The 14,610-nt window shown below is 43.3% G+C and overlaps 1 protein-coding gene across 3 annotated transcripts in view; it reads left to right on the top strand.

The window, feature by feature from the left end:
• The window catches only part of grb10b (growth factor receptor-bound protein 10b), a 76,303-nt gene that overhangs the window by 51,436 nt on the left and 10,257 nt on the right, over positions 1-14,610 (top strand). For all 3 annotated transcript variants that reach the window (XM_053620792.1, XM_053620776.1, XM_053620784.1), the window contains 4 exons: positions 8,425-8,581; positions 11,528-11,643; positions 13,477-13,551; positions 13,682-13,819. In XM_053620792.1, the coding sequence (XP_053476767.1) occupies positions 8,425-8,581; positions 11,528-11,643; positions 13,477-13,551; positions 13,682-13,819 (486 nt within the window). The remainder of the gene's footprint in view (positions 1-8,424; positions 8,582-11,527; positions 11,644-13,476; positions 13,552-13,681; positions 13,820-14,610) is intronic.

The raw sequence follows: 14,610 nt of genomic DNA, 5'->3' as shown, positions 1-14,610 counted from the left end.
GCCATTCAGAAGCATATTGTCGGGGTCTACGTGTGTGGCAGACGGGTGATGAGGAGTGCGGCTGGACGTGACTGCTGTCCCGTGTGATTGATATATCCATTTATATATATATATATATATATATATATATATATAATATGATTTTTTTTTTATATATATATATCATTCATTCATTTATCCCTTTAATACCCCAATCCGCCATGACTGAAAAAAGTGAAGCAAATAGCATGATTATTATTATCGAGGGGTGGGATATATTTATGAGGCAGCAAGTGAACAGTCAGTTCTCGAAGTTGATGTGTTGGAAGCAGGAAAAATGGGCAAGCATTAGGATTAGAGGGACTGTGACAAGGGCCAAATTGTGATGGCTAGATGACTGGGTCAGAGCGTCTCCCCAGAGTTGCCGGTATGCAGTGGTTAGTACGTACCAAAAGTGGGCCAAGGAAAGATGACCAGTGAACCAGCGACACGGTCATGTGCTCCCAAGGCTCATTGATGCACGTGGGGAGCGAAGGCTAATTCGTCTGGTCCAATCCCACAGAAGTGCCCATGCTGACCCCTGTCCACTGCCGAAAGCACCTACAATGGGCACGTGAGCATCAGAACTGGACCATGAAGCAATGGAAGATTTTGGCCTGATCTGACGAATCACGTTTTCTTTCACACCATATCTACAGTCGACTGCTTGTGTGTCGCTTACCTGGGGAAGAGATGGCACCAGGTTGCACTGTGGGAGGAAGGCAAGCCTGCAGAGGCAGTGTGATGCTCTGGGCAATGTTCTGTTGGGAAACATTGGGTCCTGGCATTCACTTGGATGTTACTTTGACTCTTATCACCTACCTAAACATTGTTGCAGACCAAGTACTTCATGGTAACGGTATTCCCTTACGTCAGTGGCTGCCTTGAGCAGGATAATGCACCCTGTCATTGCTGCAAAAATTGTACAGGAACGGTCTGAGGAACATGACAGAGAGTTTAAGGTGTTGAATTGACCTACAAATTGCCCACATCTGTGGGATGTGCTGGACAAATCAAGTCTGATCCATGCAGGCCCCACCTCGCAACTTACAGGACCGCAGCATACCTTCAGAGGTCTTGTGTAGTCCATGCCTCGATGGGTCAGAGCTGTTTTGGGGGCACAAGGTGTACTTGCACATTATTAGGCCGGTGGTTTGATGTTCTGGCTGATGTGTGCGTATGTGTATAAATTTTGTCAATGGAGTTTAACGGCTGTCCATGTTTGGGATGTCCTAGGGCTGTTCTGGTAGATGTGGTGGTAATGTTCCAGTAACAATAGCCACACTGTGAGTACAGAGGTGCCAAGTTCTACATTTCAGCTAAAGCAGCGGTTAGACCAAATGCAAATAGATTTCACTTGGTAGAAAACCCAATGCACTGAAGGGCAAAGGATGCAGGAAGCGAAAGACACTGCACGTCTTACTGGGTGGGAGTGGTTACTTTCAAAGTAAAGCCCTGACTTTATCTAGGTGAACTTTGAACACACAATCCTCAGTCTTGTGAGCAATTGAAACCAAGTTTCCACTGACACATGCTATGGTTTTAGTGCTAAAAACCTGTTGTTGTTTTTTTCCTCTTTCCCTGTTAGGATTTCCTCATTAACAATGCCGGCACCTCTACATATATCAGTACCGACACTGCTATCCCCATTTTTCTGTCAATATACCGTCTTTGGTATGAGATGGAATGCCATGTGTTTGTTATAGCCCAGTGTTATTGTTGTTACTGTCTTTTGTGTGGTGAGAATGCTGATGACAATGTGTTATTGCTGTGGAACTAGAAAACCTCAAAGTTCAGTAGTCGGAGTCCTATGAGCAGCCTCATGATGCAGATTCATCACTTTTCAGCCCACCAGGGACTGTCGCAAACTATTTTAGAGCACTTTTAATCATATGTTTGCCCCTGTGCTGTCTGTCCATGATCAACCTCGGTGCCGTACAGTCAAAGCAACACTTTCGCACTGTTTTTATTACTATCAGTGTTGTAATAGTCGTTCCAAATATATGGTTGGAAAAATCAACAGTTGCTTGTACCTACTTGTACCTTACTTCCTTACAGTCTTCAGGAAAGGTTCTGGGATACCTTTTACACCAGCTAATTAGCTGTAGCGAATAATGTTAGCTATATCCATAGTATCCATTAGGTCCTTTTCTCCAGCCATTTTCACAAGCAAAATAATACATGACTCGATGCAAGGTTTCTGGTAAAGAGGGAAAGACGTTTTAAGCGGTATTCTAACTGATGCATCAGCGTAACGTATTGTTCTCTAATAGACAATAAGTTAGACAGTTTGTTTAGGGCGGTTATATGCAACATTGTGGGTTAGCCTGGCATTTCAAGTCCAATTTGAGGAGAAAATTAGACTACAAGTAGCGGTTGATTCTCAACTCATGAGTCAGCATGGTTAGTCAGACAGGCATTGCTACTAAAAGGGCTAGCTCGGAAGTACATCAGAGCAGGATAGGGACGGGGGTATGTCTTTCTGCAGGTCTCTGATTGTTCCTGCAGTGGGTTTTATGTCGATGACTAAGTCCGAAACAGCTACACACTAGTAACATGATGCAAAGGAGTCGTTACAGATGCAATTTTGATAGAAGGACTAGTTTAACAGTATCATTAATGTGTTGGACTGTATCGAGGCAGTCCTGTCATGACGTGTTTTGCTGATGAAGGTTGTCAAGAACTACAGAATTCCACTTTGTAGATATGCTTAGGTATGTTTCTATGGCTCAGTGTTCCCCTTCTTGAGAAATCTAAGTTTTCTTTACCTTTTACTGTCTAAATGCTGTCAGTTGTGGCTGTTGGATGATGTTACCCTTTGGGGCAGTGGTGGCTTGGCGGTTAAGGCTCTGGGTTACTGATCGGAAGGTCGGGAAGTCTGGGTTCAAGCCCCAGCACTGCCAAGCTGCCACTGTTGGGCCCTTGAGCAAGACCCTTAACCCTCTCTGCTCCAGGGGTGCTGTATCTACCCTGTATATGTACCCTGTACTCTGACCCCATCTTCCTGACATGCTGGGGTACGTGAAGAAAAGAATTTCACTCTGCATATGTATATGTGATCAGTAAAGACTCATCATCATTGTTTCTGCTGTGATGAAGCAGCACACTGGGTTCTTCTCACCGTTATCGTTTCCTTTAGATAAAAGTGTTTCTCTTTCAAAGGACAGAAGACAACTCTTATTTACATGAAAGTTTTTGAGTCTGAAGATGGAAGGTTGTTCTTCAGTAGCTAAATAAATAAATTCAATCCAATTACTCGTAACACCACTCTGCAAAGGTCTCAATCTTACGACTTGTATCTTGTAGCCATTTGGCACCATTTTGGTCTTTTACTTTCGTTACTGGTGACATTTGGCGGTCGGCCATGGTGACTTTTTTGCGTTTGAATGACTTGAACTACTCATTATGATCCTATGCGATAAAACTTCTTGAGGCATTGCTTTGATTGGATGACATCACCGGTAAAAGTGGTGGTGGTGGGGGGAGGAGCGGGGGAGTTTTCCTGTTCTTTGGACATGTGCCTGACTGATGTAATTTACCAAAGAAGTATTCGGAAGTATCTTTTTCACACGCCCACGCACCCATGGCTCCAGTCCAGGTATACACAGACCGAGACAAAGCCAAATCTTTCAGTTTTAGGAAAAAGAGTGAAAAAGTTCAAATAAGGCAACGTGAATTCCTTAACTGAAATCGAAACCTTGCCTGCGTTCGAAGGAAACACAAAAACAGCCCCAGATGAGACAGGAAGGGCTGGAATAAGTCGTCTGAAAGGATTCAGTGGAAAAAGTAGAGATGAATATCCTGCTGACTCAGCCTAAAGGCATGCGCAAATGCTGAAACAGGAAGAGCTTTTTCTTCTGAGTATTTTCTTTTTTTCTTTCTGGAGGGTAGCGGGGCGGGGGTGGGGTGGAGGTTGGCTGTCAGTCTGTTCTCAAAATTGAACACCCTATTTGTTCCCCTACAGCTCTGAATGGAAGGTTAGCACGCTTCATTTTGCATGGCAGCGTTTACAGATGGTTTTCCGCTGCCGATTTTAGATTTATGACCTTCCAGCCCGAATACTTTTTCGGTATGACGTAGGAATGTTATACATGATTGGAACTGCTATACGTAATTGTACGGTTGTAACTTTTAAAATAGATTTTCCAGAATACCTACTTTTCTTGGCCTGCGCATATTGCTGAATATGGAACATCGTAACACCTCAGTTATTTGCAAAAAAGAAATGAAAAGAGCATTTACTCATTTGAAAAGCTGTTGAGACACAAGGCAGAATTTAACTTTCACAGTTAAATGTTAAGTGTCTTGTTCCATGGTACAAGGGCCACTCTTTGGCAGCTTATAGTTTGATCTCAGCAGAAAGAAAGAAAGAAACTAGGCAGCGTCCCTCCAAGATTTTGCGAGATCGCAAGAAACGAACGACAAATCAAGGAAACACCGCAATATTCGGAGGAGCTTGCGATTTTTAAAAAAATAAAAATTTCTAAATTACCGCAGATTCGAGCCAAGACGCGTCATGTGACATCATAAAGAGTCTTCGATTCGCATGTTTTGAACATGAATACAGCTATACAATTTTGTGCGATTTGCAATTTCTCCAACGCGAGACGTTTTCCGCCAAAAATTCACGGAAAAATCGTCACAAATTCTGAAAAAAGCGCAGCAAAATCGAGCGTTTTTGGCCGCAGCGATCGCAAAAAAAGAACTCTGGGAAATTCTGCACGGACAGTTTAAGTAGGTAGGTAAATAAGACAGTAATTAAATAAGACAGAAAGACAAAGTCAGAAACTAAGTAGGCAAGTAAGGAAGCTATGATGATGAGTTAAGAAAATAAGAAAGACAGTAAGAAAGTAAGTAAATTAACATAAAAAATGGAAGTTGATGAAAGAGGGGGTGTGTTTTTTTTTTTTGGGCGGGGGTGGTTGGGGGGGTTATGTGCTCTATCACAACTTGTGTAGCGCTCCGCCCGTCATTTGGCTGACTGTCTTCCTTGGAAACAAACGAATGCAGTCTGCTCTTCCTACAGCTTTGTTCGTCATGTAATGCATGTTGCGTTTGCCAGCGTGCTGTAATTGTCTTGCTTAACCGAACCCGAGGTGGAGGCCGTCGCCGGGCCAGGCCGAGCTCGAGGCCCCTGGCCTGCTGTAGGCGTCTGTGGTCAGCGTGGAGCCGGACTGCTGTGTAATGAAAGGCTTTGTTTCTTCACTAAATATCTGCCGCTTCACTCAACAAGGGGGCACGTAAAAGACTACCTTTGGACTCGTTTGACGAGGTCCACCCTTAAGATCCACGTGTATGCTTATGAGCTCTCCGTGCCGGGTTGGACTCCTAATGCGTTCTCCTCCAGCATGTTTTCAGCTCATCTCGAAAATAAGTCCACCATACCATTTTCAAGTACCAAGCACATGTTGTGTTTTTTTTTTTTTTTTGGTACTTGTCGATATTGATACCTACTTAGTGTCAAGCAATTTGATTGAACTCTTTAACGTTGTTATATCTTGAATAGAAAGAGTGCGGATGGCCGACCTCGTCATTAAGGGAAGAGCGAGGTGCCATGACTGTTGAGCAACTCGCACTCGCATCAGCTTCTCTGAGCGGCTGTGGCTCAGGTGGTAGAGCGGGTTGTCCACTAATCGTAGGGTCGGCGGTTCGATTCCCGGCCCATGTGACTCCACATACCAAAGTGTCCTTGGTGTCACCGTGTGTGTGTGGGTGAATGAGAACCAGCGCTTTGTAGAACCACTAAGGTTAAAAAAAGTGCTATATAAGTGCGGACCATTTACGTCTCTGTGCTGGTAAACAGTTCATGTTTAACGACCACGCCCACTGAAACTCAGATCGACCAATCTCGCTCGCTCTTTTGATTTTTTTATTATTTTTTTTAAGGAGAATCGTTTGTTGGTATCGGAACAATTTATTCATAAATATTGCGCCAATACTGGGCTTATACCTCACATGCTACTCCGGCCAAGCTCTTTTGAAAAACCTTCCGCCTTTAAAATCCATTATACTCTTACAAGCAAGGCAGTTTCAAGTCTTTCGCTCCTGACCTTAAGTCCTCTCAACGAATCGTATTCCGATACTCTTAGTGGCTTTTGTTTGACTTTTGACCCAGTATTAAACGACGTAAAACGACGTGCGAGTCGTCGTAACGCAAACGAATTTGTGCTGATGTCTCTGTCATCTGCACGCTCGTAGACGTGCTGCAGACGCGACCGAATAAATGAAGAAAATGTTCCTCCAGTGCTATCCTTGAACTATTCATCCATGATGGGAAATCAGCGGCTGCAAATGAGCGACATGAGGGAGGAGGAATTCCCCGGTCTGTGCGCTCGCTCTCTCTCTCTCTCTCTCTCTCTCTTGCTCTCGCTCTCTTTCTCTCACAGACACACACACACATTTCTGTCTGAGTGACTGAGTGATAGGAGGAAGAGGGGAGGGGCTGTCCCGTCCAGCTGGAGCTCTGGAGAGTTAACATGCCTTTTATGTGACTACTCTAAAAACTCTTTCTTCTGCTTCCTCTCTCTCTCTCTCTCTCTCTCTCTCTCTCTCTCTCTCTCTCCCACCCCCATGACTAAATCCCCCCCGAGGCACTGAAAGAGCCTGAGTCATCCTACCCTTTTCCCCCCCCCCCTTTTTTTCACCCAATGCCACAGTTTTCGAGCAGTTGTTTAAAGGTAATTTTGGAAGTCGGAGCGACGAGCAGAATAAAGTCACTGCGTGTCGAACACAAACTTCTAATTCTAGAGGAGAAAGAGAGACAGAGAGAGGGAGACAGAGAGAGTGAGTTTGTGTGTGTAGGAGTTCCCAGGTTTTGTTCTTTTTCAGTGAAGGTAGACTGCAGCAAAGGCAGAGCCAGGTCGGTTTCATTGCACTAATGAGCCGCAGTCGCGAAAGACGTTTCAAACTTCGGAGTTCAGGGGGAAAAAAAGCAAAACAATGAAGTCTTCTCTCAGAATGAAAGTTCAGAAGGGTGACTTTTCTCGCCCTTTCAAAATGTTAAATATGTTTGCCTCTCTCTCTCTCTCTCTCTCTCTCTCTCTCTCTCTCTCTCTCTCTCTCTCTCTATATATATATATATATATATATATATATATATATATATATATATATATATATATATATATATATATATATATATATATATATATTATAAGGTGGCTATGGAGCAGGCAGGGAAAGAAAAGTTGGCTATGCATGCGCATGACTGTGTGTCTGTGTCTGTGGGCTGTGCATGCATGTGAGAAGGGTGTGTGTGTGTGTGCGCGCGCCCGAGTGTGTGGGAATGATTACATCAGCCTGAGCAAGGCCTACGATTGGTTAGGGAAGTGTGGTTTGATTCGCTACCTAAAAGGCTGTGCCTTGTAACCCTTTGTGAGGGGAACAGAGCGAAGTTGTCGGCCAAGCTCGGAACAGTTGCCATCCGCTTCCTCTGTCCCGAACCAAAAGCGACATAGAGAGAGAGAGAGAGGGAGAATAAGAGAGTGAAAGAAGGAGACAGAGAGATTAAATGACAGGTATGATCCAGTGAGCCACTGACAGCCAAGCATCTGTCCTGGAACTGTGTTTTTTTTTTGGTTTTTTCCCCCCGGATTTCTCCTATATATATTTTTTGCGGAGTTGTGGAGAGCGGCGGAGAACAGCTTCGGCTTTCGGAGGAGGCGAAAATGCCATCTTGCGATCCCGACTGGTGCTTGCTGAGGCCTGGGGAGGTAAGGTTTCTCACTCGGCCCAGAACCATACGTCAGAGGACGCATGGGGAGGAAAAAGGAAAAGCGGTTCTCCTCTTTCAGGGATCCAGAGACAGGGGAATCTGGAACTTTTTTTTTTTTTTTAACCCCCCCACGGGAAGCTTGTGGTAGCCATGACGTTGGATATTTGTAAACTGTCAGGCAAAGCAGATCAGATCTAAGACGTTGGAAGGCTTTGAGAGGTTCACGAGACAGGATCGTGAATGTGGGAGATGTGCGGTAGGAAAAGGGGTGTGTGGGTTCGAGGAAAGCTTGTACTTTGTGAATGGGTGCAAAAAAAAAAAAAAACAAGTAATTTGTGAATAGGTATTGGGTTAAGATCTGAGTCTAAATTTGTATTTTATTTTATTCCCCCCTTTTTATAAAAAAAAAATAAAATAAAAAGTTTACTTGCGTAAGGTTAGGGATCGTAAATGTGCCAGACGCTCTGCCAGACAAAAAGCAACAACACATTGACTTGTGTCTTAATTCTTTTTCAGTCATTCCCGCGTTCATGCATCTGTTTTCTGTGTGAACGCGAAATCAACCTGTGACGCAGTTCCGAATCTGCTCCATCCACAGACCCAACGAGATTCTTTTACGGTGTAAAATTGCTTTGTATTTCTCGGGCTTCTGTTCCGCACCGACTTAAGCGATGGACTTCTTTTCGTTGCAGATTGTTAAAATCTTCAGCGAGGACGGCATGGGCAAAGTGGTGGAGATCCCGTCCGACATGACGGCGCGAGACCTGTGCCAGCTGCTCGTGTACAAAAGCCACTGCGTGGACGACAACAGCTGGGCGCTGGTGGAGCATCACCCGGCCCTGGGGCTCGGTAAGGACGAGAGAGAAAGACGTTTGCAAAAATAAACAGAACACAAATCGTTATACCTTTCCATGCAGGATCGCCATTTATTTATTTATTTATTTTCCTCCCCCACGGGTGTAGCACAAAATGATGGTCACCCCTGAGCTGCGTAATATACTTTTCATCCAAGCAGTACTGTATAGCACATTACTAATACATGAACAGTGTACTAAAACTGACCAAAAAAAAAAAAAAGAAATGTGGACTGTGGACACTTTGCATTTGACATCACAGCAGTTTTGTTTGCTTTTGTGTTGTTTTTTTCATTACGTTTTGTTTTTTTTATTGGTTTGTTTTTCCGTTTTGTTTTATTGGGGTTTTTTTGTTTGGTTGGTTTGTGTTCCTTGTTTGTTTGTTTGTTTGTTTGTTTGTTTGTTTTTGTTTGGTATGTGATATTTTCTGTTGTTTTTGTTTGCAAAAACAGAACCCGTAGGCCATTTTCTTTTATTTATTGGCTCACGCTTCAAGCGTTCACGTAGATGAACTTAACGTTCGTGAAGCGAAAGGGGTTTGTTTGTTTTTGTTTTGCATTCCTTGCATTCAAATGGACCGGCTTTTATCACCAAACGCCGCCTTTTCTTTTCGCGTTAGTCTGACTGCTGCTTTTATGCGAGTCATAAGAGGAGCGACCGGATCGCACGGTCACGAGTGAACCGAAACGTAACGGTTATATGGAAAAGAGTGTTTCCTTTACATCTTTACATTATTAATACGCCATAAAAACCTAACGCTCTGGGCTCTCGATGCAAGCCTTATCATGCGCATCTGCAAAATTTGCATGAAAGCAGATGGAAGGAAAAGAAGCCGGGGAAGAGACATAGACGGATCCTTTATGCCAAAACCAGTGAACTTCTCAGAGGCTTGGGGAGCTTCACGATGGAAAACTTTCCATGACTTTATGTTTTCACATATGGCTGCTGCTTGTGTTTGATTAATGGCGTCACATGGACAAATCAGGATGCAGAGATGGTTTCAGGCACTCTGCTTTTTAAAAAAAAAAAAAAAAAAAACACCCACACAGCATAAAACGCTGGTCGTCTTCCAGACAGCACAGCTGTGCAACATGTGCAGGTGTCTACTTTGATGAATGGGGCTCAAGTGCATGAGTAAGCGTCGGTGGTAAGGAATGATGAGGTGATGTCACACGTCAGGCCATAGTGAAGCTCTCTGTACTGGTGTCGGTGAATAGTGGTTCAATCTCTCTGTCTGGGAGGTGGGTGGAACTCTCTCTGTCTCGCTCTCTCTCAATCTCTCTCTCTCTGTCTCTCTCTCTCTGTCTCTTTCTTTCAGGTCCTAGTAGTTACTTTCAGTTTTCTTATGACTGTGTTATTTATTTATTTTATTTTTTGCATTATCCGAATCTTTACATCTCATTATCTCTTAAGCAATACTTTTAACATCTCAGACGTGAAATCCCCCTTTCAGTTGCCAGATGACCTTTTTTGTGCTTATAATGATCATAAAAAGGCTGTAATCCGCTAGCTAAGACTGAACTTGGACCCCAGCGATGATATTAGATAAGCCTTTCCTTTCATTGTCTCTTGTGAGCGGCGCCTTGTAGCCATGCTAATTATTTACTTTCAAAATCTTTATTAAACGCGTTCTCGACGCGTCCTCGCTCTTTTGTTTCGTCCTGCAAGATTCCCCCGGTTTTATATTCCGAGCACAACCGGCATCAAGCATTTGTTATGTATTCACCGTGCCGTGCCGAACGCGTGCTGAATGCATGACATCATCCCTCTGCAGTGCCTAGCGCTCCGCTTTAAGGGAACGGGTGTCCTGTTGATCAAGACCATCTCTAGATTTTACAGCAACACAATCGGCGAGTTTAATTTATAAACAATAGTTACGGAGCCCCCAACCCCCCCCCAACCCCCCCCCAAAAAAAAAATCCCCTGCAGTACTTGGAGGATATTGTGACGGCAGGTGGGAGAGTGAATAAGAGATTAAAGATATTGAAGTACTATTCAGATGGCAAACGATTTCCTGAGTATCTTAGAAGACGTACTCGGTTCAAGTGATTTTTAATGCAAACGTATTCCAAACGCAAGTTGCGCTCGATCAGTATAGTAGTAAGTCACATGGCCATAGCATGTACGTGAGCTATACCTGTGCTTGGAACTCGGTGACTTACTTGGTTTCGTTTTGATTTGGGCAGGAAACATTCGGAAAGATCGAGCGCCTCGTGGAGTTTTCTCCAGTGCGTTCTCGAGTGGTTCCGTCCGTCTGTGTTCCGTGTATAAGAAACGTCTTTTCCCACAGGATATAACACAGTCTTTACTAACATCTCCAAGGTAAAATATGGTGCAATCTTTCTATACACGTGCACGCACATTCCTGGACTAAAATCCCAGAGATATTCTGGAATTAATTCCACCTCCGCATGTAAAACGAACCCCATTTAAATAGGACTTGCGTCTATTTTAAGTCTTTTCTGACTGAAAACGTCCCCCCCCCCCCACACACACACAATTCCCAGTGTCAAAATGCCGTGGTATAAATATTACAATAAAACATCGCATTTAAGCCCTAAGTACAGATTGAAACGGGCTCGTTTTTCACCCAGGCCGTCCGTAAGCGTTATGGCTTAAAATATAGACTAGAGAACTCCACTGCGGAGAGCGAGTGGGACACGGGGGTGGTTCCTGACTTCCAGACAAACTCGCTTTTCATTATGCGAGAGCCGCTTCCTTTGCTTATTTTTTCACTCGGACCAAAGGGGAAGGCGAGCAGACGATGATATCATCCCGAATGCAAATAGGAGTACGCTCGAGGGCCGTCCGCTCGCAAATATGCACTTGTCGTTACACGCGGGGTGCGAGCTCCATGAAGGGGCGAGTAATTATGGAAACGCGTGGCTTTGTAGAGAACGAACAGCTTGGCCCTTGTCTGACTGTCTGCTTCTGCCCACAGAGAGATGCTTAGAGGACCACGAACTTGTAGTCCAAGTGCAGGCGTCCATGACTAGCGAGAGCAAGTTTGTCTTCAGGAAGAACTACGCCAAATATGAATTCTTCAAAAATCCTCTGGTAAGTCGGGTCTTGGTGCTGTCATTTGGAATTACGGGGTTTTTTGGGGGGGAATTTCCATGTGCGCCCGGGGTGTAACGCAGTGACGTCATACGTATATTTATCTGTTTTGTGTTCAGAACGTCGGTATCTGTTTTCAGACCTGTCTCTTTTGTGGCCTAAATAGTACGGTTATTTTGTTTTAGTCAAATCTGAAATCTACCTCTATTTCCCCCTGGAAACACAGGACAAGGTGAAAAATAAATAAATAAATAAATAAAATCTCAGAAGTGTCAGCATAGTGTATGAATTCTGGCTCAGGCAGTTCTTCGACCTCAGCTTTATCGTTCTAGTTCATAATTGGTCTCAACTAAAGATCTGTGTCGATTAATCGAATCCGTCACGTGAATTTCTTTTAAACGCTCAACGACATGAAGATGCTTCTGGGGTGATTGTTAGTTTCTTGCTTTCATCTTCGTTCGACTATTAAAACTGAATCAACTATTTTAACTGAAGCGATTATCATCAAACTCTTTGATTGTACCGGTAACTTAATAGAATAAATCCATTTTGACCCACAGCTGTTAATAGCACTTGGTGATTTTGTTCAGCAATGTTAATACGTTTAGTCTGACGTGGACACGGCGTTTGGATCTGAATTCAGACAGAACTCTACTGCATATCATATCAGGGCACATCAATAAAGCATGCCTGAGTTTAAGAAGAACTGGAGATTTGAATCTCCTGGCAAATCTGATTATGCTCAGAACAGACGTTATCTGATCTTGATGCATGCCTGCAAAGAAAAGCGTCTTGTTTAAACTTGAAGGTTGGAGTTTCTCTTTAAGCTCCATGTTGCAACCTGTTGAACAGTTTGTTCCGTTTAAACTGGGACGCATCAACATTTTTTTTGTTTTTTTTATTCAACTTAAACTTAGATTATGGGCCCGGACTTTCAAAACGGTGCAATCAAAAGGAACTGCCACTTATTATCAAAAAGTCTGTACCAAAATACATCTACTGCAGGTCATACGCGTCTAATTCAAACAAGAGATCATATCACTGAAGTTCAGACATGGCTCTCTTGGTACACAGTTTAAACTCTCGTTTCTGGAATAGAATTGGAATACACTCCCTGTTCCTCTTTTTAAAAAAAAAATTAAAAACGAGATCAACATCTCAGCCTTGGAATAGAGCATCAGCGCCTCAGAATGGACCAGAGGTGTCTAAGGCACCTTCCAAGGATGACCCCTAGTCTGCTTCGGTTAGAGCTGTATCAGGTACTCCGTTCCACTAGACTGAGACGTCGGGGCAGCCCCAGGTCACACTGAAGGGAGATTATGTCTCGCAGTTGGTTTGGGAATGTCTGGGGATTCCCCCCAAGAAGAACTGGAATCTATGGCTCAAGTCTGGACTGACTTTCTAAGCCTTGCCAAGACAACCCCCAGCAGGAAAGGTAAAAGGATAATGAATAAATCACTACAATATACTATAAGTTTGGAACCTTACACTTACAACTCACCACATCAAAAGGTCTTCATGAGTAAATATGTTATAGAGCTTATACTCCTCTAAACGGATGTTTCCGTCTTGATGGGATTGGTCCCTTCCAGGATGACCCTACCACATCAACAGGGCATGATGTGCTATGGCCCAGATCTAAACCTAATTGTACACCAATGGGAGATTTCGGTGCTGCATTGTTAGATCACACCACCAGCTGAGGAAATATGATTTGGAAGAATGGTACTCATCCCTCTAGAACAGTTTCAATTATTGGAACAACTTTTGTTGTTCAATTGGTACGATTATTGGAACAACTTTTGTCTGATGAATGTCTCTCCTTGTCAACAGAACTTCTTTCCAGAGCAGATGGTGGCCTGGTGTCAAGATAGCAACGGGACCATTCCTCCATCTCAGCTGTTGCAAGTATGCAAGGATGTCCAGTTGCATCTTCCTTACCGTGTTTTATCCTAACATCACATTTTTACCTCATGCTAAAATGGTACTTCTTGAACGTCTCGCATTCTCGGCTCCTTTTTTTTTTTTCTTTCTTCAGAACTTCTTAAACTCCAGCAGTTGTCCAGAAATCCAGGGTTACTTGTACGTGAAAGAGACGGGCAGGAAGTCGTGGAAAAAGCTGTACGTGTTTTTGAGACGCTCAGGATTGTACTACTCGGCGAAAGGAACGTCAAAGGTATGCTATCCTCTGTACTCCTAAACACTCCTTATACCACAGCGCCAACTCGAATCCGATTGGTCAGAAGACCCGGACAGTGGTGCGGCTGCAAAACAGAGGTTTCTAGAAGAAGAAGAAGCCTTTATTTGTCACATATACATTACAGCACAGTAAAATTTGTTGTTGTTTTATTTTTTCGCATATCCCAGCTTGTTAGGAAGCTGGGGTCAGAGTGCAGGGTCAGCCATGATACAGCGGCCCTGGAGCAGATAGCCTTAACCATTGAGCCACCACTGCACTCTTTTTTTTTTTTTTTTTTGTTTCTATAGTAACAGCGTACATAAAGACGCTCCACATAATCTAGTACTAACTACCAAGGCAAAAATGTATCATTCACTAATACATGTGGTGTAAGCAGAATAAAGCACTAGAGGATGTGCTGTTAGCAGAAAGTAATCAACTTAACAGTAATTCTTCATTGTGTTGTTGATTTGATTATTTTTTTTTCTTTTTTTCCTATAGCAGTATGTGCCCAAATGTTTCATTCCTTATTTAATGCATGTATTGCAGTCATTGTCTGTGACCATTGGATGTAGAACATAAACTTGAATTTCACCTAGAGACAGGGTTCCCACGAGTCATGGAATTTCTGGAATGTCATGGAAACTTAAAGTCTGTTCCAGTTATGGAAAGTCAGGGAATTTTATCATTTTGGGAATGAAGTCAGGGAATTTTGTTTGTAAATTTTTCAAATGTATTAGCTAAAATGTGAGGTGTGTGTGTGTGTGTGTGTGTATGTATGTATGTAT

The sequence above is a fragment of the Ictalurus furcatus genome, chromosome 1 (genome assembly GCF_023375685.1).
Source record: "Ictalurus furcatus strain D&B chromosome 1, Billie_1.0, whole genome shotgun sequence".
NCBI lineage: Eukaryota > Metazoa > Chordata > Actinopteri > Siluriformes > Ictaluridae > Ictalurus > Ictalurus furcatus.
Note: the sequence above shows the minus strand (reverse complement) of the source record. Positions and strands in the feature narration are given on the sequence as shown.